At 41.3% G+C, this 25,412-nt stretch overlaps 1 protein-coding gene and 1 long non-coding RNA gene across 2 annotated transcripts in view; both read right to left on the bottom strand.

The window, feature by feature from the left end:
* Positions 1-24,553, bottom strand: part of ALG5 (ALG5 dolichyl-phosphate beta-glucosyltransferase) — a 58,025-nt gene extending 33,472 nt beyond the window's left edge. Inside the window, exons 1-6 of the mRNA XM_003412646.4 lie at positions 24,443-24,553; positions 22,813-22,984; positions 22,390-22,436; positions 21,303-21,371; positions 16,139-16,231; positions 7,586-7,699 (exon numbers count right to left, since the gene is read on the bottom strand). Coding sequence (XP_003412694.2) covers positions 7,586-7,699; positions 16,139-16,231; positions 21,303-21,371; positions 22,390-22,436; positions 22,813-22,984; positions 24,443-24,511 — 564 coding nt within the window. The 5' untranslated portion in view covers positions 24,512-24,553. The remainder of the gene's footprint in view (positions 1-7,585; positions 7,700-16,138; positions 16,232-21,302; positions 21,372-22,389; positions 22,437-22,812; positions 22,985-24,442) is intronic.
* On the bottom strand, positions 87-7,579 carry LOC135227999 (uncharacterized). The gene is made up of 3 exons (XR_010318227.1): positions 1,666-7,579; positions 1,533-1,582; positions 87-141 (listed from the first exon to the last, which is right to left on the bottom strand). It is a non-coding gene; the product is annotated as an uncharacterized LOC135227999 (long non-coding RNA).
* Positions 24,554-25,412: the final 859 nt, after the last annotated feature.

Here is a 25,412-nt window from a genome sequence, read left to right as displayed (position 1 = left end):
CTGCTGCTTCCATGGGCATTGACTGTGGATTCAAGTAAAATGAAATTCTTGATGACTTCAATCTTTTCTCCATTTACTATGATGTGGCTTACTGGTCCAGTTGTGAGGATTTCTATGTTGAGGTGCAATCCACAATGAAGGCTAGGTCAATGGATATAAACGATTTAAAAGCTTTTCATCTGTATTTTCAACTTGTTCTATAAAAATATTTATCAGTTTGCACAGGCCAAACAGATAAATTTGACAACACACATTCTTTTTTTTTTTTCTTCCATTTGATGAAAGGTTCATTATTATAGTACAAAAAGGCTTTATTATAAGCAGCATTCATTTGTATGAAGATGTTATAGTTAAAATGAGCTCACATGTCACTTGGTATAAAATAGCTTCTCAAGTTGTGGCCACAACTAAATTTGAAATCAAATTAGAGCTATAAAGCTGAAGGGCCAGTCTCCTGAATTTGCTTGCACTGCAGCAATTATAAAGGTTTTCTCCAAGTAGCCTTACTATGTCCCTGGGTGGCACAGATAAGATGGTTAGGCACTGACTACTAGCTGAAAGGTTGGCAGTTCTAACCCACCCAGAGATGCCTTGGGAGACAGGCCAGGTACCTGCTTTCAGAAGGTCACAGCCTTGAACACCCTCTGGAGCCATTCGACACTGCACACGGGCGGCTGCTGTGAGTTGTAATCAACTCAACAGCAACTTACAATAAAAGTCTTACTATAAGAAAATTTTCTTTAAAAAATTGGTGATGAATTATGTCCAAATGCTGTTAACTGTTCAAGATGGGTGCACAGGAGTTTAGTAACTAGTCACCCTACTTTTGGGAATGCTTAAAATTCACAGTAAAAAAAAAACGCCAAATTTATCTATATGGGATAGACATACATGCTGACATCTGTTTAAAGATAAGGGGATGATCATCTGAGTAATTTCTCAAGTTTTCTTATTTAGTACGAATTATTTCATTGTGAGTCTTTATGCTTTTGGTGTTATTGGTCATAAAAAAGTATTAACAGTAATTATTTCTGGGTAATAAGATATGGTTGATTATTCTCTCCCTTTAGGCTGTTTCTACCTTTCTACAACGCTTTTAAGTTGCTTTTACAATAAAAAAAAAAAAAAGCATTTTAAAGAAAAATAAAAGCAAAACAAAAACCTATCATATATTTGAATGCTACATTGGCAGCGTTTTTTAACTGGGTAACCATCTACCTCTTCATAGTATTTTCCTAAATTTCAGATGAAAAGTAATGTAAATTTAGCTTGTTTTAGCCACATATCCCCTTGTAAGAATTTATCTTTTGGGTATCCTTTGTGACTATAATTTGTCATGTAATACGTGGCTTTTCCCATAGAAGTGATTCACAGCAATGTGCCCTGGTTCACATCTGCTATTTACCTGAGCCTGTTCTAGGGTTTTTTTTTTTTGGATTCTAGGCACCTGAGATGCAGTGGAAAGGTCCTTCCTCTAGTGAAGCTCACATTCCAAGGAGACAGACAGTGGTGACTAATTCAGCAATACTTACCTAAGTCTGTCTCATCACTAGCGATAAACAGTTCCACATGAGCCTGTTTCCTGCGTAACAGGATATGTCTTTAAGAGCCAGAATTTTAATCTTTTCAGATATAAATAACTTTAAAAGCTTATATATTTTCTACCTTTTAAATTAAGAGTATCTCCTCTTGATAATCAGGGAGACACATAGTTTCTGGAAATTCCTGTGGTTAGCATAAATTACGATTAAGACTGCAATCTTCTAGAACAACGGTTGGTAAACTACGGCCCATGAGGCAAATCCAGTCTACTGCCTGTTTTTCAACAGCCTGTGAGATAAGAACAGTTTTTATACTTTTAAAGGGCTATTTAAAAAAAAAACAGGAAAAAATCAAAAAGAAGGTTGCAACAGAGACCACCATAAGTGGGCTGCAAAGCCTACAACGTTTACTCTCTGACCCTTTACAAAACGTTTGCTGTTCCCCTATTCTAGAAGACATCCACCTCCAAACCAGATTTGCTGGCATTAAACACCTGCGCTGGTAGGCAGCTCTAGTCCTGAGTCACCTTCTCAGCCGTCTGGGAACAAACATGCAGCAGAAGCTTTGTGATTTCTGAGACAGGCTGCCCTCAAAGTTTTGTTATATATACTCCATCTCTTTTCAATACTTTCAAGTCAGCCCTGTCTTTCATTCTTATTTAATTTTCACAAAGATCTCAGCAAACTGCCTGGTCTAAAACACAAATGATCTATAAGTTAAGGGGTCTCTTTTGGAGGCCTGGTCTTCTACCCACATATTCAGAGGTTATCTTCTCTCCCTATTAGTCTCTTAGACCTGCCCAGGGGGCCACAGAAAAAAGGAAGCAGTAAATGGCATGTTCCTTTGTTAAGGAAACAACCAAACCACGCACATGCATTTGAAATGCTGGTGTGCCACAACTGCAACCGGCTGAGGATTAGACAAAGGAACATTCAGGGTCATTAGTAAGAAACGGCTCCAGAATGAATTTTGTATGTGTGTGTGGTCAATGCCTGTTTCCTATAGTTTTTAAAAATGTAATTCTATCCCACATCTATTTCATATCTGTTCTTCTAACCATTTGTGGGCTTAAATTCCTAAAAACTAAGCTGCTGAATCTATGTCTAAAACAAGAATATTTAAGGTCCAAGTCACGGCTGAGGAATTGCACAATGATTATGGGGTAGACTTTCCCCTGTTCACAAATCTCTCTTCAGGGATTCTTGATTCTATTTTGAATACTTTAAGCCACTGAATAAATGATCGCCATATAAGGATGCTTAGGAAAATTACTATAAACCAAACATATATTTTAAAAAGAGGCAGAATAACCACTGGTTAGGAACTTGAAAAGCTGGGAGAAAAGCTTTGTGCATTAAGAAAAGATATGGAAAAAAATAATGCAAATAAAATATTTGGAATTATAAATAACTTATTTTACTTGTGTGTGCCATACAAAGCTCTACTTAAATTACGTACATTTAGTTAAGAGAACAATAATCCTCAGAGAAGGAATTGCAGGCAACTTTTCTGAGCTCATTTTATAAGAATAATCAGACTAGAATATGTGACCTGGTATTTAGTCTAGGAGGAAATACAAATTAGTAGTACCAGCAGCAAATTTCTTTCTGTGGCAATCAAAAACGAAATCAGCTGAGAGGGCAATGAAATATATACTACAGAAACCACTTAAACAGCTCCAGTTAAACGATACTGTAAAAAACGTTTAAGTCAACTAGTGCCATCTAGTAAGCAAGTCATGTAATTACAGGACTCGACTGCTTTGAAACCAAGTTTCAGTTGCGTTGTTTTCCTAACTAGCCAATCTTTTTATTAGGACTTAGGGGAGTATGTGTAAGACATGCTTATCAAACGGTGCTTACAAGACTTGAGAAGGGCATAGTAACTGCATTAAATACAGAATAAGAACCTATGCCTTGAGAAACTGCCATCTAACAAGCTGATGTTTAATAGGGATAAACAAACATGAGCCACACTTTCAATCCGAAGCAAAAGAAACACAGAAACAACACCCTCTTAAAAAAAGACAAACAACTAGCAGTATAAGGACAGGGAGACAAGGTTCAACAGCCACACATATGAAGAGACAATACTGTAATGTGGGAACCAAGCCCACACAAACTGAAGCATCTTCAGAGTGGAATATTGTAAGAAAAGTAAAAGAAATATGCTATGTTTAAAAACTGGAAGGATCATTGACATTTAACTCAGAAAAGACACATGGGAGCCAGCTTTGACTCCCTAAAGAGCTGTCCTGAAGAAGTAGGATTAGTGTTTCGTATGGCTAAAATAAGATAGAACCAACTGAGGGGGTGAGCAAAAGGAGACAGACTTGCACTGTAAGGAGGAACTTGACACGTGAGTTGAGATAAAAATGCCACTTTCCATTACCAGGGCTATATAAGCAGAGACTGAAAAATGGTAGGTATGAAAAGTTTCAAACACTGGATAGATAACTTTGTTAGATCAGGGGTTAGCAGACTATAGCCCATGGTCCACTTAGTTTGAAATGCAACCTTTACTGGAACACAGGCATAGTCATTCATTTCCATATCATCCATGGCTGCTTTCGTGTTACGACTGCAGAGCTGGGTAACTGCCATGGAGACTGCACAGCTTTAACAAAAAGACTGCCAACCCCTGAATTAGGTAATTTAGAAGACTCCTTCCAACACCTCCTTGCATGTTATTTCAGACTTTTGAGAGAGCTATAACCACAATAGCTTATAAGCTTTGTCAGAATCAGGAATAGGTAGGAGTCCCAATTCAAAAATATTTCTCACTGGGTTGATCCAAAACCTATGAATTTTAGAACTTTAATTCCCTCTCATTTATTTATCTGTCCCCTTCCCATCTCCTCCAAAAAGTGTTATATGATGCATATTGATAAAGCTTAATAAACTGAATTCAAATTCATGCAGTTTGAATCTACCAGTCGCTCCCTGGAAACCCCACGGGGCAGTTCTACCCTGTCCTTTGTGGTTGTTAAGAGTTGAAATCAACTTGATGACAACGGGTTTTTTCAGATGCTGAAAAACCAAGGCTGTGGTTGACAGCTTACTCATAATCATATGCTGGTAATTCCTTAAAATTCCTAACATATACAGTAACAACACAGTGAATAGAATTATTCCATTCACAAACCATGAAATTAAACAAATATAAAATACCACAGGAAATGCTACCAAAGAATTAGAAACTTACAAGTTATCAGAAAAAGTACTGTGAGTGTACACACTCAGACATATCTTGAGAATGTTGTTCTTGTTAGGTGCTATCAAGTTGGTTCCGGCTCATAGCGACCCTATAGGACAAGTGGAACTGCCCCATAGTGTTTCCAGGGAGTGGCTGGTGGATTTGAACTGCCATTTTTTTTTTTTTTTTTGGTTAGTGACTTTTTTTTTTTTTTAATTTTTTATTGTGCTTTAAGTGAAAATTTACAAATCAGGTCAGTCTCTCATACAAAAATTTACATACACCTTGCAATACACTCCTAGTTGCTCTTTCCCTAATGAGACAGCACAGTCCTTCCCTCCCGTCTTTCGTCGTGTCCTTTCAGGCAGCTTCTGGCCCCCTCTGCTCTCTCATCTCCCCTCCAGACAGGAGATGCCAATATAATCTCATGTGTCTACTTGATCCAAGAAGCTCGTTCTTCACCAGTATTATTTTCCATCCCATATTCCAGTTCAAAACCTGTCTGAAGAGTTGGCTTTGGAAATGATTCCTGTCTTGGCCTAAAAGAAGGTCTGGGAGCCATGACCACCGGGGTCCTTCTAGTCTCAGTCTGACCATTAAGTCTCGTCTTTTTAAGAGAATTTGGGGTCTGCATCCCACTGCTCTCCTGCTCCCTCAGGGGTTCTCTGTTGTGTTCCCTGTCAGGTTGTGGCCGGGCACCATCTAGTTCTTCTGGTCTCAGGCTGATAAAAGTCTCTGGTTTATGTGGTCCTTTCTGTCTCTTGGGCTTATAATTACCTTGTGTCTTTGGTGTTCTTCATTCTTTCTTGCTCCAGGTGGGTTGAGACCAATTGATGCATCTTAGATGGCCACCTGCTAGAGTTTTAGACCCCAGATGCCACTCTCCAAAGTGGGACGCAGAATGTTTTCTTAATAGATTTTATTATGCCAACTGACTTAGATGTCCCCTGAAACCATGGTCCCTAAACCCCTGCCCCTGCTACACTGGCCTTTGAAGCATTCAGTTTATTCAGGAAACCTCTTTGCTTTTGGTTTAGTCCAGTTGTGCTGACCTCTCCTGTATTGTGTTGTCTTTCCCTTCACCTAAAATAAAACTTATCTACTATCTAATTAGTGAAAACTCCTCTTCCTCCCTTCCCCCTCTCGTAACCACTGAAGAATATTTTCTTCTCTGTTTAAACTGTTTTTCCATGAACTGCCAACCTTTTGATTAGCAGCCGAGCTCTTTAACCATTACGCCATCAGACTCCATTTTGAAGATGGCCACTATTATTTTATTAAAATAGTCCCTATTCATTATAACAAAAAACAAACAACAAAAGACATACTCAAAACTCATAAACCAAAACCCAGAAAACTGGAAGGATAACAACAAAAACTCACCCCATATTCTACTTCCCAGAAGTAACTATGGTTAACACCCTGGTTGCCTCTCTAGGTGTACTCCTCTCAATTTGTTTCTTTAGTTTTTATAATTTCCCATTAATATCATTCTGTTGTTTTGTCATTTCACCTTTGAACACTTGCGCTGCTGAATTCTTAATTCTCAATAAGTACTATTTCTTTAGCCCAAATATTTACATAGGCTCAGTCCTTACTCTTTTCTTTGGATTACTGTCATTCAGATGGGGTTTATCTTTCTTTTGTGTGCACCTTTCTTTTTTTTGCAGTAATATACTGGTATAGTTGCCATTTATTTCTTTTCATTTTCTCATGCTTAATTAACACAGGGAGCTCTCGCACAGTATAGGTGAATTCTCCTTGGTACCCTACCTTTTGGGACACTTATTTTTCCCCTCTGATCTAGACTATTTTGCTTGGAGAGAGGGGAACTCTCCTTCCCGGAGCTGTGCAGCTTTGTTGGGTTACTCGGGTTTCTTGATGCTGTAAAGATTCTGTCAAGTGTATTGTACAAGGGTATGCTTGTACAATACAAGCATGGATCAAAATCCCATGGATCTGTGGCCCCAGCATAGCTTAAACCCTTGAAAATGGTGAGGCCTAACAATTTTTCCTGCTTCTGCTGAAATTCTGGGATATAGGTGTATTCTTTGATGTTATGTAAGGGTACTTAAAAAAACCCTGGTGACATAGTGGTTAAGAGCTATGGCTGCTAACCAAAAGGTCAGCAGTTCAAATCCACCAGGGCTCACTGGAAACCCTATGGGGCAGTTCTACTCTGTCCTATATGGTCGCTGTGAGTCGAAATCGACTCAATGGCAATGGTTTTTTTTTTTTTTAAGTACACTTATTCATTCTTTCAGTCTGATTATATTCAAACTGGGAGATGCCTGGTAAAAAAGCTCAGGACTTGGTAAATTCAATTTCTTTCTCTCAATGACATCTGAAAGATGGGATTACACCAGGATTTCTTTCTTTTTCAACCTTTACTTTTTGAAGTTATGGCATGAAATTGTGTGGTTGCTACTTGTGATTTTGGCGGGGGGGCCCTAGGTTTTTTGTTTTAAACTATTTTTTATTTGTTTCACCAAAAACAAGATTTTATGGTCTAGTTTCATTTCACCATCTTTACCTGGATGTGTCTGGTTATGCTTGTAAATAAAAGCTTTAACTGAATATGCATAATACTAAAACTCTGATAGACAGTAAGGAATTAGCAATCAAGAGAAATGGCCAGAATTTTAAATAAGTAATCCTCAAATGAATCTCAAAAAATGAGTCAAATGTTTAGAACAACCCGATTAGCTCTTCTGTGGGCCTGTTACATTTATACAGAGGTTTTACAACAAAAAAAAATCATTTTTTAACTTTTAGATAAATTTCCTTCTATTTAAGTTTAGAGCTCCTGAATTTTGAATTGCTGTTTTAATTATACTTTTATACTCACAGGCCAAGGCTGTAGATCATCCAATCCCTTTTCTAATTTCTCAATATCTGGAAATTTTGTGGCTCCATCGGCATCTGCCATAAGGATCTTTTTTCCTCGAGAACTGAATACACCCTATATTTAAAAATTATAAGTAAAAGAAATTTGCTTAAAATTATGGCTAAATTCAAGTACATTTTAGTCTGTTCTGCTTTACTTAAAATACGAAAGAGTAAAATATTAGGTATGAAATGGCAAAAGGAAGCCAAGGTTCACTAAAAATAAAATGCATTGATAAGATCTTCCCAAATGCACCTACTTCATTATTTTAAAAATGTTATGCAGTCATACTACTATTTCGGAAAATAGCAAGATAATAAAATAGACTTGGACAACTTAAAAAGATATTCTGCATCAATGAGCATAAAAAATGTAAAATATTTACTGGTAATATATTTTTATTATATATGCATTACATACAGTGTTTACAAGGCGTCAGGGTCTACCTAGGGCAGCATACAAAGAACATGTTTATGGACAGACTGAACAAACTTACAAATAAATGCACACACACACACACCATCACTGTGAAAAACATCATAAGATTATAGATCTTTAATATTCTTTATAAATAGCAAAAAACCAAACCTGTTGCCGTCAAGTTGATTCCAATTCATAGCAACCCTACAGGACAGAGTAGGACTGCCCCATAGAGTTTCCAAGGAGCGCCTGGTGGATATGAACTGCTGACCTTTTGATTAGCAGCTGTAGCACTTAACTACTACACTACCAGGATTTCCATTCTTTATAATGGGACCTGAAGTATTTTAAATTGATGCTGAATAAAGAAGTCTGGGCTGTCATTAAAACTTCGGAAGTATGGACGCATCCAAATCTATTTTTTCATTCAAGGCCCCCGATGCTTAGCAAAATTATGCCATTCAATTCTGAACTGACTGGTCTCTTATGCAAATTATGGCTATAGAGTACATATTTCATACAGAAATATGCCACACATCAATTCGATTTCTGTGCTGTAGTTGAGGGAACAGTTTCTTAAGTATAAATATATTTATGGTTTGGTACAGTGAAAATAAAAATTTTTTTAATTTTACAGTGAAATACAACTTTGATAACATGTAACAGTGTAAACATAGGTAAGACACGTACAGTGTAGACAGAGATCTGATTAGCTATTCTGTGGCCTAATGAGCCCAGAATTAGTGTCTGTGATGTGTTTTTATAACACTCATTAGGAAATGGAGGATAAAGTAGAAACACAAACAAACAAAACATCTCAACAATATATACAGAGTTCTAGAAAAGTGAAAACATTACAAGGTACAAAATCTGGAGCTATTAGTTTGAAATTAAAAAAAATCAATAAATGTCTAACCATTTAATGACACATAATAAGGTTACTAGAAACCCTGGTGGCGTAGTGGTTAAGTGCCACGGCTGCTAATCAAGGGTTGGCAGTTTGAATCCGCCAGGCGCTCCTTGGAAACTTTATGGGGCAGTTCTACTCTGTCCTATAGGGTCGCTATGAGTCGCAATCGACTCAAAGGCACTGAGTTTGGTTTTTCGTTTGGAATAAGGTTATTATTTAGCATTACTGGAAAACTGCCCTTAGCCTTCAAATCTGTTAAAGCCTACCATCTTGGGGGAAAAAAAGGGCTTCTTTGGAGCCTGCTACTCTCCTGTGTTACCATCTATGACCCTGACTTCACTGCCAAATTCCTTAGAATGGTAGTCTACATGAGTGGCTTCTGTTTCTGGTCTACACAACCATAGTCTATCCCCTCTGACTACTCTGTGATTTTTCTTCCTCCTCATTTCACCAAGGCCTGGCTCTCATCTTTCTCTACACTCTCTTTATTGCCAATTTTATGGCTTCAACTTCATCTGATGATGTGGACTCAAAAACTGACTAACATCCTCTCCCCCAAGCTATTCTGGACACTCTGCCTAAGTAATTCTTAATTCTCTTTGAACACTCGGTTCAGAATTTACCTCCTGTGGGAAGTCTTCTCTGATCCTCCCAGGCTGAGTGTGGTGCCAATATTTTACATATACTTTTGCAGAGCACAGATAACATTGTACAGTACTTGTTTTCTAATCTGTCTCTCCTACTAAACTGTGACATCCTACTATACTTAGGGTGTATGTCTTTAATCTCAGTATCTCTAATAAAGTATGTGTCATGTGTAGCAGATACTCCAATGCTGGGTGAAAAAACAAATGGATGGATTTAAGGCCCTCCGTGATCTTGTATCAATCCCATTTTCTTTTCACAAATCCTGTGACCCCAGTAAGAGTAAACTCTTTGTTCCCAGCATATATCCTGAGATACAGACAATCTATCTTTTCCTGTTTGATGACTGGCATGCTCTTCTCTTAGATCTTTCTCAATGGATTATAGAGTTAAACTGGCCTAATCCAAATCTTCACTCTACCTCTTAATACGTTACCCCAAGTAAGTTACTTATCTATGCCTCATTTTCCTCATCTCTATAATCAGGAAACCCTGATGGTGTAGTGATTAAGAGCTGCAGCTCTAACCAGAAGGTCAGCAGTTCAAATCCACCAGGCGCTCTTTGGAAACCTATGGGGCAGTTCTATTTTGTCCTGTAGGGTCGCTGTGAGTCAGAATTGACTCAAAAACAATGGGTTTGGTTTTGGTTTTATAACCAAAATAGTACCTAACTCATGAGAGATTGTGAGGAGGATTAAATGCGATAATTATGTTGAAGTGGTTCATTTACTGTCCAGCTTAAAATTACCAATCAGTAAGTGGAAGCCAGCGATGACTATTGTTGAAGGCCTGGCTTCACTGACACACCCTGTGTGAAGTCTCTGCTATTTTCCTCCTGTGGAAGCCGGGGCTGACTACTGTTGAAGGCCTGGCTTCAAGGACACACCCCGTGTGAAGTCTCTGCTATTTTCCTCCTGTGGAAGCCGGGGCTGACTACTGTTGAAGGCCTGGCTTCAAGGACACACCCCGTGTGAAGTCTCTGCTATTTTCCTCCTGTGGAAGCCAGGGCTGACTATTGTTGAAGGCCTGGCTTCAATGACACACCCCGTGTGAAGTCTCTGCTATTTTCCTCCTGTGGAAGCCAGGGCTGACTACTGTTGAAGGCCTGGCTTCAATGACACACCCTGTGTGAAGTCTCTGCTATTTTCCTCCTGTGGAAGCCAGGGCTGACTACTGTTGAAGGCCTGGCTTCAATGACACACCCTGTGTGAAGTCTTTGCTATTTTCCTCCTGTGGAAGCCAGTGCTGACTATTGTTGAAGGCCTGGCTTCAATGACACACCCTGTGTGAAGTCTTTGCTATTTTCCTCCTGTGGAAGCCAGTGCTGACTATTGTTGAAGGCCTGGCTTCAATGACACACCCTGTGTGAAGTCTTTGCTATTTTCCTCCTGTGGAAGCCAGTGCTGACTATTGTTGAAGGCCTGGCTTCAATGACACACCCTGTGTGAAGTCTTTGCTATTTTCCTCCTGTGGAAGCCAGTGCTGACTATTGTTGAAGGCCTGGCTTCAATGACACACCCTGTGTGAAGTCTCTGCTATTTTCCTCCTGTGGAAGCCAGTGCTGACTATTGTTGAAGGCCTGGCTACAATGACACACCCTGTGTGAAGTCTTTGCTATTTTCCTCCTGTGGAAGTCAGTGTTGACTACTGTTGAAGGCCTGGCTTCAATGACACACCCTGTGTGAAGTCTTTGCTATTTTCCTCATGTGGAAGCCAGTGCTGACTATTGCTGAAGGCCTGGTTTCAATGACACACCCTGTGTAAAGTCTTTGCTATTTTCCTCCTGTGGAAGCCAGCGATGACTATTGTTGAAGGCGTGGCTTCAATGACACACCCTGTGTGAAGTCTTTGCTATTCTCCTCCTGTGGCTGAGACCGTTAGCCACCTACCCAGTATCTATTTTTCCCTTCTTCCTACTAACATAACCCTAACGTAACACTTTCCACTTCTTCCTTGGAAGTAGGGGTGGCCACGTGACACCATTGTGGCCAATGAGACATAAGGAAAAGTTATTGCGTGAAACTTCAGGGAAAATCCCTTAGAAGAGGGCAAACCAGCTGGCATGTGTCTTTTGCCCTCTACCCTTCTCCCTCCCGTCCGGAATGTGCATGCGGTGCTCCAGGAGTCACCTTGCCCGTATGAGAAAGAGGAACGACAAGTTTGGAGCTGGGGCTTTGCTGATACCATAAGTTGCTGAACAAGCCCTGGCCTGCCTACTTTTAGGGGGAGAGAAGTCAATAAACCTCTAAGTCATCTAAGGCTCTATTATTTGGCTTTCTTTCACGTGCAGCAAATCTTTATTCCTACACAATATGCCTCACCTAAAAAGAATCTCTTCTTTCTTGGATTTTTATAGCACTTTATCTGTACCTCTCTCATAAGTACAATCACTTTATTCTTTACTTATGAACATGGTTATTTTTTCCATTAGACTGTAAATTTCATCAGGGCTGACCCATATCAGATTCATTTTAGTTCACAACACCATGCTCAACAGAGTGTCTTCACGTGGTAAACAAAAGCATTCTGTAAACTGCCAAGAAATCACATAATATTATTTGGTGTCTAAATCAAAGGCACATAGAAGTAGACGGTAACATTTTGAACAAATGATTAAGATAAACATATTTTTATGAATCACCCAGTACATTATAGATACAGCATGGTACTTTTAGATCTGGTTTAAGATATATATATATAATTGGAAACCCTGGTGGCATAGTGGTTAAGTGCTACAGCTGCTAACCAAAAAGGCTGGCAGTTCGAATTCACCCAGTGCTCCTTGGAAATTCTATGGGACAGTTCTACTCTATCCTACAGGGTCGCTATGAGTTGGAATTGACTCAATGGCAACGGGTTTGGTTTATATATAAAATTATTATTAAAAATGTTTCCACACAGAAGAAAACATTCTTTGATGGTTACAAAGGTACGGAAGGCGGGAGGGGGGCATTCACTAACTAGATAGTAGACAAGAATTATCTCAGGTGAAGGGAAGGACAACACATAATACAGGGGAAGTCAGCACCACTGGACTAAACCAAAAGCTAAGAAGTTTACTGAATGCAGCCAAACACTTCAAGGGACAGAGTGGCAGGGGCGGGAGTCTGGGGACCACGGTTTCAGGGGACATCTAGGTCAACTGGTACAACAAACTGTACTTAGAAAACGTTCTGCATCTCACTTTGGTGAGTGGCGTCTGGGTCTTCAAAGCTAGCAATCGGCATCTAAGATGCATCAATTGGTCTCAACCCACCTGGAGGAAAGGAGAATGAAGAACACCAAAGAGTCAAGGAAGATATGGGCACGAGGGACAGAAAGGGCCACATAAACCAGAGACTCCATTAGCCTGACACCAGAAGAACTAGATGGAGCCTGGCTTCCACCAATGACTGCGCTGACAGGGAACACAACAGAGAATCCCTAACGGAGGGGGAAAAGTGGGGTGCAGAACTTAAACTCTAATAAAAAAGACCAGACTTAGTGGTCTGACTATGACTGGAGGGACCCCAGAGGACACAGCCCCTAGACTCTGTTAGACCAGAACTAAAACCATTCCCAAAGCCAACTCTTCAGACAAAGATTAGGCTGGACTATGAGACACAAAATGATACTGGTGAGGAGTGTGCTTCTTAGCTCAAGTAGGCACAGGAAACTAAATGGGCAGCTCCTGCCCAGAAGAGAGATGAGAATGCAGAGGAGGACAGGAGCTGGTTGAATGGACACGGGAAATACAGCATGGAGAACAGGTGTGTACTGTCACATTGTGGGGAGGGCAACTAGGGCCACATACCAATGTATGTGTAAGTTTTTGTATGAAAAACTAACTTGAATTGTAAACTTTTACTTAAAGGACAATAAAAAAAGGAAAAAAAAATGCTATTAAGGCATTCATCAAAGTACCTGAAGAAAGAAACAGGCATATAATTAATGCATCCTGACATTTATATGTGACAGAGTTTCAGGGTAACAAGTGGTAGAGTTTTAGAGGCTAGGCAGTCAATTCCACGTTAGAGTCCCAGACAATTAGGATCCAGTGTTGCGGCTTAATTCTTTATATTACCCACTACTGAATATGTTTCACATACTTGATGATAAAATACTGCATTTTCTCTTTAAGTGTGTGTGTGTGCACGCGTGCGTGCATGCGTGCGTGTGTAAAATGCCCACGGAACTGAATTAAATGATTATCTGGAAAAAACAAATGTTTCCAGAAAGGGAAGAAGCCCCGGGTAAGTAAATCACTACTGAAAAAGACTAAAGTAGGAGGACTGACACCACCTGACCTCAGAACCTACTATATGGCTACAGTAGTCAAAACAGACTGTTACTTGTGTAACGACAGATATGTTGACCAATGGAACAAAATTGAGAATCCAGGTGTAAATCCATCCACCTACAGTCACCAGATCTTCGACAAGGGCCCAAAGTCCATCAAATGGGGAAAAAAGAGCCTTTTTAACAAATGGGGTTGGCAAAACTGGATGTCCATCTGTAAAAAAATGGAACAGGATCCATACCTCACGCCATACAAAAAAACTAATTCAAAATGGATCAAAGACCTAAATATAAAGCCCAAAACTATAAAGTTCATAGAAGATAAAACAGGATCAATGCTAAAGGCCCTAATACACAGCATTAACAGAATATAAACCATAACCAACAACACACAAACTTCAGAAGATAAGCTAGACAACTGGGATCTTCTAAAAACTAAACAATGATAATCAAAAGACTTCACCAAAGAAGTAAAAAGAGAACCTAGAGACTGGGAAAAAATTTTGGGGTATTACAAATCAGACAAAGGTCTAATCTCTAAAATCTACAAGAAAACCCAACACCTCTACAACAAAAAGACAAATAATCCAACTAAAAAATGGGCAAAGGAAATGAACAGACACTTCACCAAAGAAGATATTCAAGTGGCTAACAGACACAGGAGGAAATGCTCATGATTTCTAGCTATTAGAGAAATGCAAATCAAAACCACAAGGAGATGCCATCTCCCAGCATTACTGGCATGGATCAATAAAACAGGAAATAAATGCTGGAGAAGCTGCGGGGAGATGAGAACTCTTATGCACTGCTGGTGGGAATGCAAAATGATACAACCATTTTGGAAAATGATATGGCACTTCCTTAGAAAGCTAGAAATAGAAATACCATATGATCTGGCATTCCCACTCCTAGGAATATATCCTAGAGAAATAAAAGTTGTCACACAGACAGACATAGGCACACCCATATTCACTGCAGTATTGTTCACAATAGCAAAAAGATGCAAACAACTTAGATCCCCATCAATAGATGAATGGATAAACAAACTGTGGTACATACACACAATGGAGTATTATACAACGATAAAGAACAACGATGAATCTGTGAAGCATCTCATAACATGGATGAATCTGGAGGGCATTATGCTGAATGAAATAATCACAAAAAGAAAAATATCATATGAGACCACTACTATAAAAACTCATGAAAAGGTTTACAAACAAAAAAGAACAATCTTTGATGGTTACAAGGTGGGGAGGGGTGGGGATGGAAAAACACTAAATAGACAATAAGTAAGTGATAACTCTGGTGAAGGGTAAGACAGCACACAATACTGGGAAAGCCAGCACAACTTGTCCAAGGCAAGGTCATGGAAGCTCCATAGACACATCTAAACTCCTTGAGGAATCGAACTGCTGGACTGAGGACTGTGGGGACCGTGGTCTTGGGGAATATCTAGCTCAACTGGCATAACAGAGTTTATAAAGAAAATGTTTTACAGTCTGATTTGGTGAGTTGCTTCTGGGGTCTTAAAAGCCTGTGAGTGGCTATCTAAGATACTTCACTGGTCTCACCCCTTCGGGAGCAAGGAAGAATGAAGAAAACTAAAGACGCAAGGGAAAGATTAGTTCAAGGGACTAATGGACCACATCTACCACGGCCTCCACCAGACAGAGTCCAGTACAGCTAGACGGTGCCCAGCTACCACCACTGACTGCTCTGACAGTGATCACAAGAGATGGTCCTGGACAGAGCTGGAAAAAAATGTAGAAAAAAATTCTAACTCACAAAAAACGACCAGACTTACTAGCCTGACAGAGACTGGAGAAACCCCGAGAGTATGGCCCCTGGACACCCTTTCAGCTCAGTAATGAAGTCATTCCTAAGGTTCACACTTTAGCCAAAGATTAGACAGGGCCATAAAACAAAATGAGACCAATGGGGCACAAATGCCCAGGGGCAAGGGCTAGAAGGCAGGAGGGGACAGGAAAGCTGGTATCAGGAAACCCGAGGCTGAGAAGGGAGAGTGTTGACATGTCGTGGAGTTGTTAACCAGTGTCATAAAATAATGTGTACCAACTGCTTAATGAGAAACTAGTTTGTTCTCTAAACCTTCATCTAAAATAAAAAAATGTTTCCAATAACTTGAAATGCTAGTACATAACTAGCCAACCTACAGATATACATGTACTACACTCTGAAAAAGAGATTATTCAAATTGCCTTTATACTTTAGATAAAAATGATGAAAATACATATTACCATTCTAATAGCTCCTCCTTTCCCACGATTCTTCACCAGCGTTATCACTCGTACTTTGTCACTCCCATATTTCTGGCAATATTTAAAAGCTACCTGTCAAATTAAAGTCAGAATAAAATCAATTGGATTCCAAGATAGGTATATAAACTGTATAACTAGGTTTCTTATTCTGGCTCAAAAACTGCTATTCCAGTTTGCCCCTTCTTGTGATTAGCTTATACCCACTGCACGTTATCTGTGACCCAGCACTGTAGAATTCCTGATGTGAAGATTCAACAGTGACTCACTATGTTGAAGCACAGTTCAATTTTCTACAGAAAAACCATCGAAACAAACAGTGACCATTTTTCTCCCTTGACTTCTCTACCTAAGCTACTGAGCTGCTAAAAAAAATAAAATACATGTGCTAACTGTCCAATACAAACTTGTGATCAGGCCCCTGACACTTCACAACTTGTTTACTTGTTCTGGCCAGCAACCTATCTTTTTCCCTAGAGGCTGCTCATATCCTGGGCCATTTCTCCCAGATCTTCTTATTCAAACCCTTCTCTCTCAGCAGAGACCACCCACCCATGCCATTACTTGTCCCTCTCTCCTCAATCTTCAATCTTTCTGTCTCAGCTGGCTCCTCAACCTCAAACTTGATCGAGCCTCCAGCATCTGAAAAGCTTTCGTCAGACCTCGTTATTTTAATAACTGCCACTACTCTTTAATTTATAATCAAAGTTGTACAATGTCATTCATATTTGCTACCTACATTCTCCACCTATCTGTTCTTCGATTCACTGTCATGTGGCTCATACCTTTGCTTTCCCACATCACTTAACCTCTTGTTTTGACAATCATCTCCACACGCAATTGTGAAATTATTTTCGTCCGGTGTTTGCCCTCCTTCTCTAGCTATTCCTTTTCAGTTTTCGTCACTGACTCCTTCTCCTCAGTTTGTCCCTTAAATGCTGATATCCCCACAACGACCCTAAGTTGTAAAACCTGAGCAGTTTATGGGCAGCCTTTAGCCACCTTCTCTACGCTCTATATACTCTCACAGTGGGAGCCATTGTGTGGCTTCAGTTACTACTCATTACATGTTTTCAATCTTACTTGTCCATCTATAGCCCAGACTTCTCTCCTACGTCACCTAGATATGTATCAAATACAAAAAATGCAGAATTTACTCACCTCTTCCACCCACTTCTGCTCATTCTATATTCCTTATTGTAGGGAATGGCATCACTACCTGCCAAGCTGCTCAAGCTAAAAGCCTGAGAATCATCTCCTATTCTTCCATTCACAGTTTGCCATCTACTGCAACTCGTCAAATCCACGTCTAAAATGCTTCTCAACTCTATGCCATCATCATCACATCTTACTGACTCTGGGGTCTACATGTCTCTAGCCTGACTCCCCAGTTCTTTCTCCAAAGTTATATGAATAATCTTCTGATACGCAAATCCGATCATACGTCCCATATGTTTAATTTAAATTCTTTCAGTGACAACCAGCTGCTTTTAAGAATAAAGTATGAGTTCCTTACCAGGGTATAGATCTGGCCGTTACCTAACTTTTCTAGCCCCAGCTCCTGAGGATGTGGTCACATTAGGACCTTGTAAATCACCAATATGTGAGCTATCCAGAACGCACAATGTGCTCACACATCTATGCCTTTTCTCAAAACATTGCTTCCCAGCTTTCTTACCTTTCAGGACAGCTTAGAACAGTTCATACACCATTTGCCCCAGGTTTCATGCTTATCTCCCCCTTCCCACAGGAAAGTGTAATTCCACTGATAACGTGCACTTCTAAAGCAGTATGTCCCTTTCCACTGTTACCTCACTCACCACTTAAGTCTGTATCAAACACTGGAAATGCTTTATCTTTAAGTAGCTATGAGCAACTTAGTATTTCCAGTGTCTGAGACATAGTCTGAAGTTGATAAATGCTCAATGAACAAATGCAGCCATAACCCTTTACACACACCCCTTTTACAGTATAGTGGTAGACACTTTTAGCTACCTACTCAACTTGCTCTTGTGCTCCTAATTCTGTGGTGACAATGTGTGCAGTAGGGGATGATGTGTGACTGGTCTAAATCCTCTCTGTCACATACTTTTCCAGCCTCCCTTGCAGGTAAGGGTGGCCATGTCACCAAGTTCCGGCTCATGAAACATAAGAGGTCTGACAGAGGGTGGGAACAGGGCTCTGTGGTAAAGATGTTTATTCCAAGGTAGAAAGGAAGAGGCACGGGAAGATAATTCTTAAAGCAGTGGCTGTCTGTTATCGTTTCATGACACGTGATACTTGGAGCTGTGTCCATTTTGTGATGAGGGAATGACACAAGAACTGAAAACATGTGGATTTAACCCGACCCTGTTAAAATGTTGAGCCAACTCTAGAAACACCCACCTTCGGACTTCCTGGCACACGAGATAATTAAATGTCTTTATTACCTAAGCTACTCTTCATGAGCCATTCCTAACCGATACACGTGTCTAACACACTAGTGCATGTCAGCTGGTATTACTCATGAATCTCTTGAAGGCAGTAGCTGGTCTTACATCTTTGTATTCCAGCAACAGTCAGTCTCTGACTCATGCAAACACCTCAAGAAATTCTATTCAAAGAATACCAATTTGAGCTGTAGATGTCATGTTCTGGAACGGCACAGAGCTTGACATTCATCACAAGACTCCAAAACCAGGAAGACAAAGTCTGTGTGCAACTAGCTAACTGACCAAAAAGAAACTTTATTAGGTTAGGATGAAAGGCTCCTTCTAAAAATTCTGACATCTAGCTTCAAAGAAAGCCAGTGTTGTTGAAGCCACACCTACTGGAATGCACAGCCATTGGCGCTTTATAATATGCCCTTGGGACACTGCAGCAGCTGCCAATTCCCCACCATGTGTGAATTTAGTTCCTAGTCAGCGCTTATCTTTCTGATACATTGAAGGTAAAAAATGTCACTGCGTAACTTTAATATTCTCTTGTACTGTACTTTATACATAAATTTGGCCTCTTTAGTCTGTTAACTCAGGAACAAGAACTGTATCTAAAATTTTTCTCTTACTCCTCAGAGTGCAAGACATGTAACAGCTAATCGATAAATATTCAACTCAGGAGGAAGCCAGTTTGTTTTTTTTTCTTTAAATAAAAATTTATGCTAAATATAATTCCAAGTTTTATGTTTCTTCCAGTCTTGGAAGCCGTAGGGACAGCCTCTCCCTTGTCACTCCCTGACGTTTCTCATGGTGCAGAGGGGCACCTGATCTTTCCAGGAAAGCAGGCTGCTTCTCACGCGCCAAAGGGCCTCCAAGAAAAAGTGTTCTTCAGGAAAAGCTGCTTTTCCACAGCTGGGTTGAGGCTGCTTCTGTAATTCAGCAGCAGGTGCCCAATGTGTATTTCCTAGGCCGTTCCCTCCATACATTAAAAATACTCCTAAAATATTCTGTGTTCACAGTTTTCATACGTCATACTTGCCTTTCAAAGTGCAGCACTTACCCTTCCTAAGACAGGACTCACCAATGCTTCCTGGCCTCTACCCCTTTGCTTATACTATTTTGTTCAATCTGAACATGCTACCCTCCATGTTCCTAGTCATAACCATCCTTAAAACGGTTTACTTCAAAAGTCACTTCCCTTTCTCTCCCATTTTATTTTGGGCCCCACTTTTCACTTGCATGACAGTGTTTGTAGGCATGTTACGTTGCATTGGAGGGTCTTTACACAAAGCGACGTGGCCATGACCCATAGTGTCCAGCACTTTGTGCACTGCTGCACATAATAATGACTTCTGATGACTAACCCAGTGAATGGACATTTCCCTGTATATTTATTTTAAGGTCCACTCGGAATTGACTCGACAGCAATGGGTTGGGTTTTATAGATCCCTGGCAGGAGCCCTGGTGGCACAGTGGTTAAAGCACACAGCTGCAAAGGAAAAGGATGGTGGTTCGAACTCATCAACTGCTCCACTGAAGAACTAAATGGCAGCCTACTTCCGTAAAGATTACAGCCTTGGAAACCCTACGGGGCAGGGCTGCTGAGTTGGAATCCACTCAATGGCAGTGTATCTGGTTTTGGGGGTTTATAGGTCCCTAGGTGGTACAAAGAAACCCTGGTGGCATAGTGGTTAAGAGATTGGCTGCTAACCAAAAGGTCAGCAGTTCGAACCCACCAAGCACTCCTTGAAAACCATAGGGTTTTCAAGGCATAGGGGCAGTTCTACACTGTCCTATAGGGTTGCTATATTGGAATCAACTCGATAGCAACAGGTTTGGTTTTTTTTTTTTTTGGTTTTGGTGGTACAAGTGATGCTTGACTGTTAAGCTAAAGGTTGACAATCAGAAGCGCTATGGAAAGAACCAGAGCTATGGAAAAAAAGCTTGGTGATTAGTGTCCATAACGGTTATAGCCAAGAAAGCCCTATGGAGCAGTTCTGCTCTCTAACACATGGTGTCATCACAAGTTGGAGTCAAGTCAACTTGATGGCAACAGGCATGGTTTTTCTTATGTTGCCATTTAGCAAGAACATTAGTAGCACCGTAAATGAAATCACTTATTAGAGAAATGTGAATATCAAAGAAGAAAACGTGACACATCCTTCATAATACACACATTTAGATATTTAGAGAGTACTTTATCAGGGACACTCAATATGTGACCTATTCCAAAGATCAATGCATCTCGACACGGCAATTATAGGTCTATGAATGTAGGAACAAGAGGCAATAAAGCTGAAGATGCTGTTGCCTCCTATGGTGCATCTAGACAGGGGCATGCCAAAGGACATACCTGTTACCCAGTGGCAGATATGAAGGCATCTTCCTATGTGCATGGCTGCTTTAGAAACTGTAAGGCAAGGTGGAGCATAAAGAAAGGAATTATGCTTAAAGACAGGAATCATAAGCTGGAAGGCAAAAAGGGTTCCCTAAGAGCTGTTGTTGGGTATGTTCCTTCCCTGTTTGGTGATTTTCAAAGCTTCCTTGGCCTTATGGAGCAATGGGACAGCTTTCCATAAATCTCTGTGTTTTTACTACCCATGCTACAACAATGGAGGAAATGTGGCATAGCTTTACGGGGTCTCTGGTGAGCAGAAATAAAATTTGACATTTGTTATAATATTCTTTATGTTCTACTTACTGGTAATTCTAAAAGCAAGTTTATTTACCTTTGAAGTCTGGTCTTCACTGCCATCATCAATTACTATCACCTCGTATGTGAACACAGGATTTTGTTTCTGCAAGAAACAAAAATAAAATACCACAATCTGACATAATCAAAAATTTTAAGGCATTTAAAAAACCACTCTTTTAGTATCTATCCACATAAATAAGAATACACATACATAAAACAAAAAGGCTAAGAACAGGAACAGAGAAGGAAACACTGGCTAAATCTCTCTGTGCACTCTGCTCTTCCCCTCACCTCCCTGCGTCACAGGGAAGAAGTCAGGGCCTTGGGAGTCTAAGACATATTTGGAACAGATTTGAAGTCACAGAGTCTACAGTCCATGCGGGCTCTATCACTTCTTAGCCTTGACCTTGGACAAGTTAACTTTTTTAGCTGGTTTTCTCATTTTTCAAAAAGGGGAAATAAAACCTAGTCCACGTGACTGGCGTTAAAAACATGTGTAATAGAAAAAGTAGAATCCTCACATATACAAAGAGCTCAATGCCCTTCATCTTTTCTTTGAGTTTTTACATATATAACACAGTCCCTATTTCAATGAATACACCCCAAATTAAAGTAAATCAAAAGAAGGAATTTTCTAATAAGAACCAGCCATAAAGCTCGGTTCATTGTTAAACTCCCCAAGGAGACGCCAATGGCCGCTGATGCTACAAAAGAGGGGCATATGTTACTTTTATGTAGAGAAAAGATAAGAATAATATCTGAGGGGGGATTCTTGAGAATAATAAAGAAACATACAAGGTCTGCAGTTATATGCTGTCACTCAATCTTAAATATATCATCAGGAAAGAAAGAGTAAAAAGTGTGTGGGAGAGAAACTTCCTTTTCTACTTTGTCCTGGGGGTGCCCACCTGCCTTTGGACGTTGTGGGCTACAGGCTGGGCTTGCCTGCAAAAGGCTGACGGCCAGCTACAAGCTGAGCAGGCTAGAACCCAGCAGGCCGGAGAGCACAGCAATCAGGACTGCCCATGCATGGCTGGTGCTGCCTCTCGTACTGGGTCTAGCCTGGATGACCTGGTCTAGTTTTCAGTGGAGATATCAAATTAAAAGAGAAAACACAGTACCTGTCTCTTCTCTAGATAGTCCAGAGCTTCATCCATCATCACAGGCACTGAAAGAAAACCCATTAAAAATTGCTTTTGAAAATTAATCACAAGCCCCAGCACACCTAGTTTATGTATGGAAAAAGTCTGAAAAACCGAACTAGTCCCTCTGGGATTTGACCCAATGGTCACTGCCATCTGGAAAGTCTTCCTGTGTCGTGTTCACTTTTCTAGAACATATCCAGTCCTACTTCTTCATGTTCTCGCTCCTGTTCGTTACAGCTAATACCCATTCTCCCCTCTTCTGAACTACAACCATCGCCAACTCTGCCACTCACCACAGCCCACGCCTAATACTGTTCTGACAAAGAAAGTAAAGTCAAATACCTTAAATTTTCTTTTCTCCCCAAATTACTCCTTACCAAAAAATCAAATAGTGCTTACATCGTTTTTCTTCATTGTATGCAGGCACGAGAACAGAAAGCTGTTTGGTAGGTGAGTCCCTTATGCTAGGTAAAGGCTCCTTCTGGCCTCTGGCATTTAAGAAGGACTTCTCATCTTCATGTTGATGGAGGTGTGGCATTTTCAAAGCAGTTATAAATGCAACAAAGGAAATCTAAAAGCAGACAGGCAAAAGAGTAATCATTTTGCTGACCTTTTTTTACATTCATTTTGTTACAATACATCAGCTACCAGAGCTTCATCCATCATCACAGGCACTGAAAGAAAACCCATTAAAAATTGCTTTTGAAAATTAATCACAAGCCCCAGCACACCTAGTTTATGTATGGAAAAAGTCTGAAAAATTGACTTTTTCAGCGGAATTCTTTTTTAGCAGAATACTCACTTTCTGGAGTCCCTCGGTGGTTATCGAGTCTGCCCAGAGGTGACTCAGAAAAAAGGCCTGGCACCCTACCTCTGAAAAATCAGCCACTGCAAACTCCATGGCGCACATGGGGTCACCATGAGTTGGAATCAACTCAACAGCAACTAGTTTTTGATAACCACTGTTTTTAGTTCCTTAAAAATGGTCTAGAAGTGACCCTACAATTAGAAGACAGTCAGTGGCCTACTTATGAACCAATGATTGTCCTTTTCACCCAGCTAGTTGCTGACACACTAATGCCTCAGAAGGTTCTTTCTCTCTTCCCACCTGCCATTCCCCAGGCCTCTTAGGCCTCTGTCATTCAAATCTAATAGAGAACAGCCACTACAGGAAATCCAGCCGGCTCTCAGGTGTCCTTCAACTCTGATCACCAGCACTCACACAGTGAGGTTCCATCATGGCAGCACTGTGTAGGCTGGTAATCTTAACGTTAAGAGCGACAAACTTTTCTCCATTTACTAGACAGTAGGCTCATTCCAAATTATATGGGAAGAGGTCACTCAGCAATTTTTCTATTACTTACAGATCAGCAGATCAGCAAGTTTTAAAAATGTTTTCGTATTTCCTTAATAAATGACACAGAAAGTCTGAGTTTGAGTTCTGCCGTGTTGCCCCTTTTAAAGGCAGAAATTGTAGGCTATTTAATTCTGAGACATAAAGCCCCACAGACACATGGTAAAGTGATGAGCCTAGGCTTCATCTTTTCTGGTCATCCTGTGTCCCTAGTGGGTCTTCTTGATCCACTGACTTGTCCCAACCTGTAACAGGTGGCTGCTGTCAGTTCTCTGTCACCACTTTTTATTTCCTTAACCGTATCAGCAGAAGGGCACGTATTCTCAGGGCCTAAGACCACCCTGGGTGGGGCCAGGGCGGCAGAGGCTGAATGCCCTGGAGGGACTCTTAAAAGAGCGGGTGGGCAGGGTCCCTGGGGGCCAGGGGTGAGTGAGGTGGAAGCCGCAGGCTGGGTGGGCGCGTCCCAATGTGAGAACCGACACGGGCTCTGGGCATCAGAGAGGCAGTCTGCAAAGAAAAATAACGACCCGGAGAGAGGAGGAGTGAAGTTCGAGAAGAATTCTACGACCAAGGCTTGGAAGGAAGGGCGATGCGGCGGATGAGACGTCGGGGGAGCCGGAGCCTCCAGCAGGGCGGTGAGCCCAGGCCCACGTCGGTCCTAACCCCTGTCCTCACCAGTATCAGCGCTGCGGCCGCCAGCGCCACGCCGAGCACCCCCAGCTGCAGCAGCAGAGGCGACATCATCCATGCCAGAGCCGCCGTGCGGGCCGCCGCAGCCACCCTATCCCTCCCCTCCACGCACGCGGAAGCAGGGTTCGCCCCGCCTCCCGCCACCAGAGAGGCCACGCCGGCCTGCGCCCGCCGGCCACAGCGCCCCCGCGCGGCCACGGCAGGCCACAGCGCCCAGGGCAGGCTGGCCCTTTCTTGGTAGGGTTGCCAGATTTCCCAAGTAAAAACGTTAAGAAACCAAAACCCACTGCTCTGAGGTCGATTCCAACCCATAGCGACCCTATAGGACACAGTAGAACTGCCCCACAGGTTTCCAAGGAAGGCTGGTGGATTCGAACTGCGCACCTTTTAGTTAGCTGCTGAGCTCTTAGCCACTGTGCCAACGGGACTATTTTGGGCCTACTCATACTAAAATATTGCTTATCTGATTGAACTGGGTGTCCTCTACCTTAGGAGCTAACCTAAAGGTCGGAGGTGGGAACCCACCAGCCGCTCCACGGTAGAAAGCTGTGGCAGTCGGCTTCCGTCAACACTGCGGCCTTGGAGACCCGATGGGCAGTTCTCCTCTGGCCTACAGGGTCGCTGAGTCGGAACTGACAGCAGTGGGCCTGTCCTGTTTTTCATCTAGCAATCCTAACCAGGAGGGCGGTGGAGGCCTTGAGCCACGACATAGTCTACACAACACAAGCTGCTCCTTCGGAGCCTTCTCCAGCTCTGCTGAAGTGTAGCCTGGTGCTGACCGCGACAGCACAAAAAGTTCGGTAATTCTCCCGTGTTGGGGAGACGCACGCTGCAGGCCCTGGCCACGACGGAGACGGGAAAGGACTTAGCCACTTTGAAATAATGCTCCACACTCAACGCTCGATTCTGTTATAAATTCGGCTCTCTTAAATTCTTGGCTTTACTCTCAACTAGC

The sequence above is a fragment of the Loxodonta africana genome, chromosome 17 (genome assembly GCF_030014295.1).
Source record: "Loxodonta africana isolate mLoxAfr1 chromosome 17, mLoxAfr1.hap2, whole genome shotgun sequence".
Classification (NCBI taxonomy): domain Eukaryota; kingdom Metazoa; phylum Chordata; class Mammalia; order Proboscidea; family Elephantidae; genus Loxodonta; species Loxodonta africana.
This window is presented reverse-complemented; position numbering and strand designations above follow the sequence as displayed.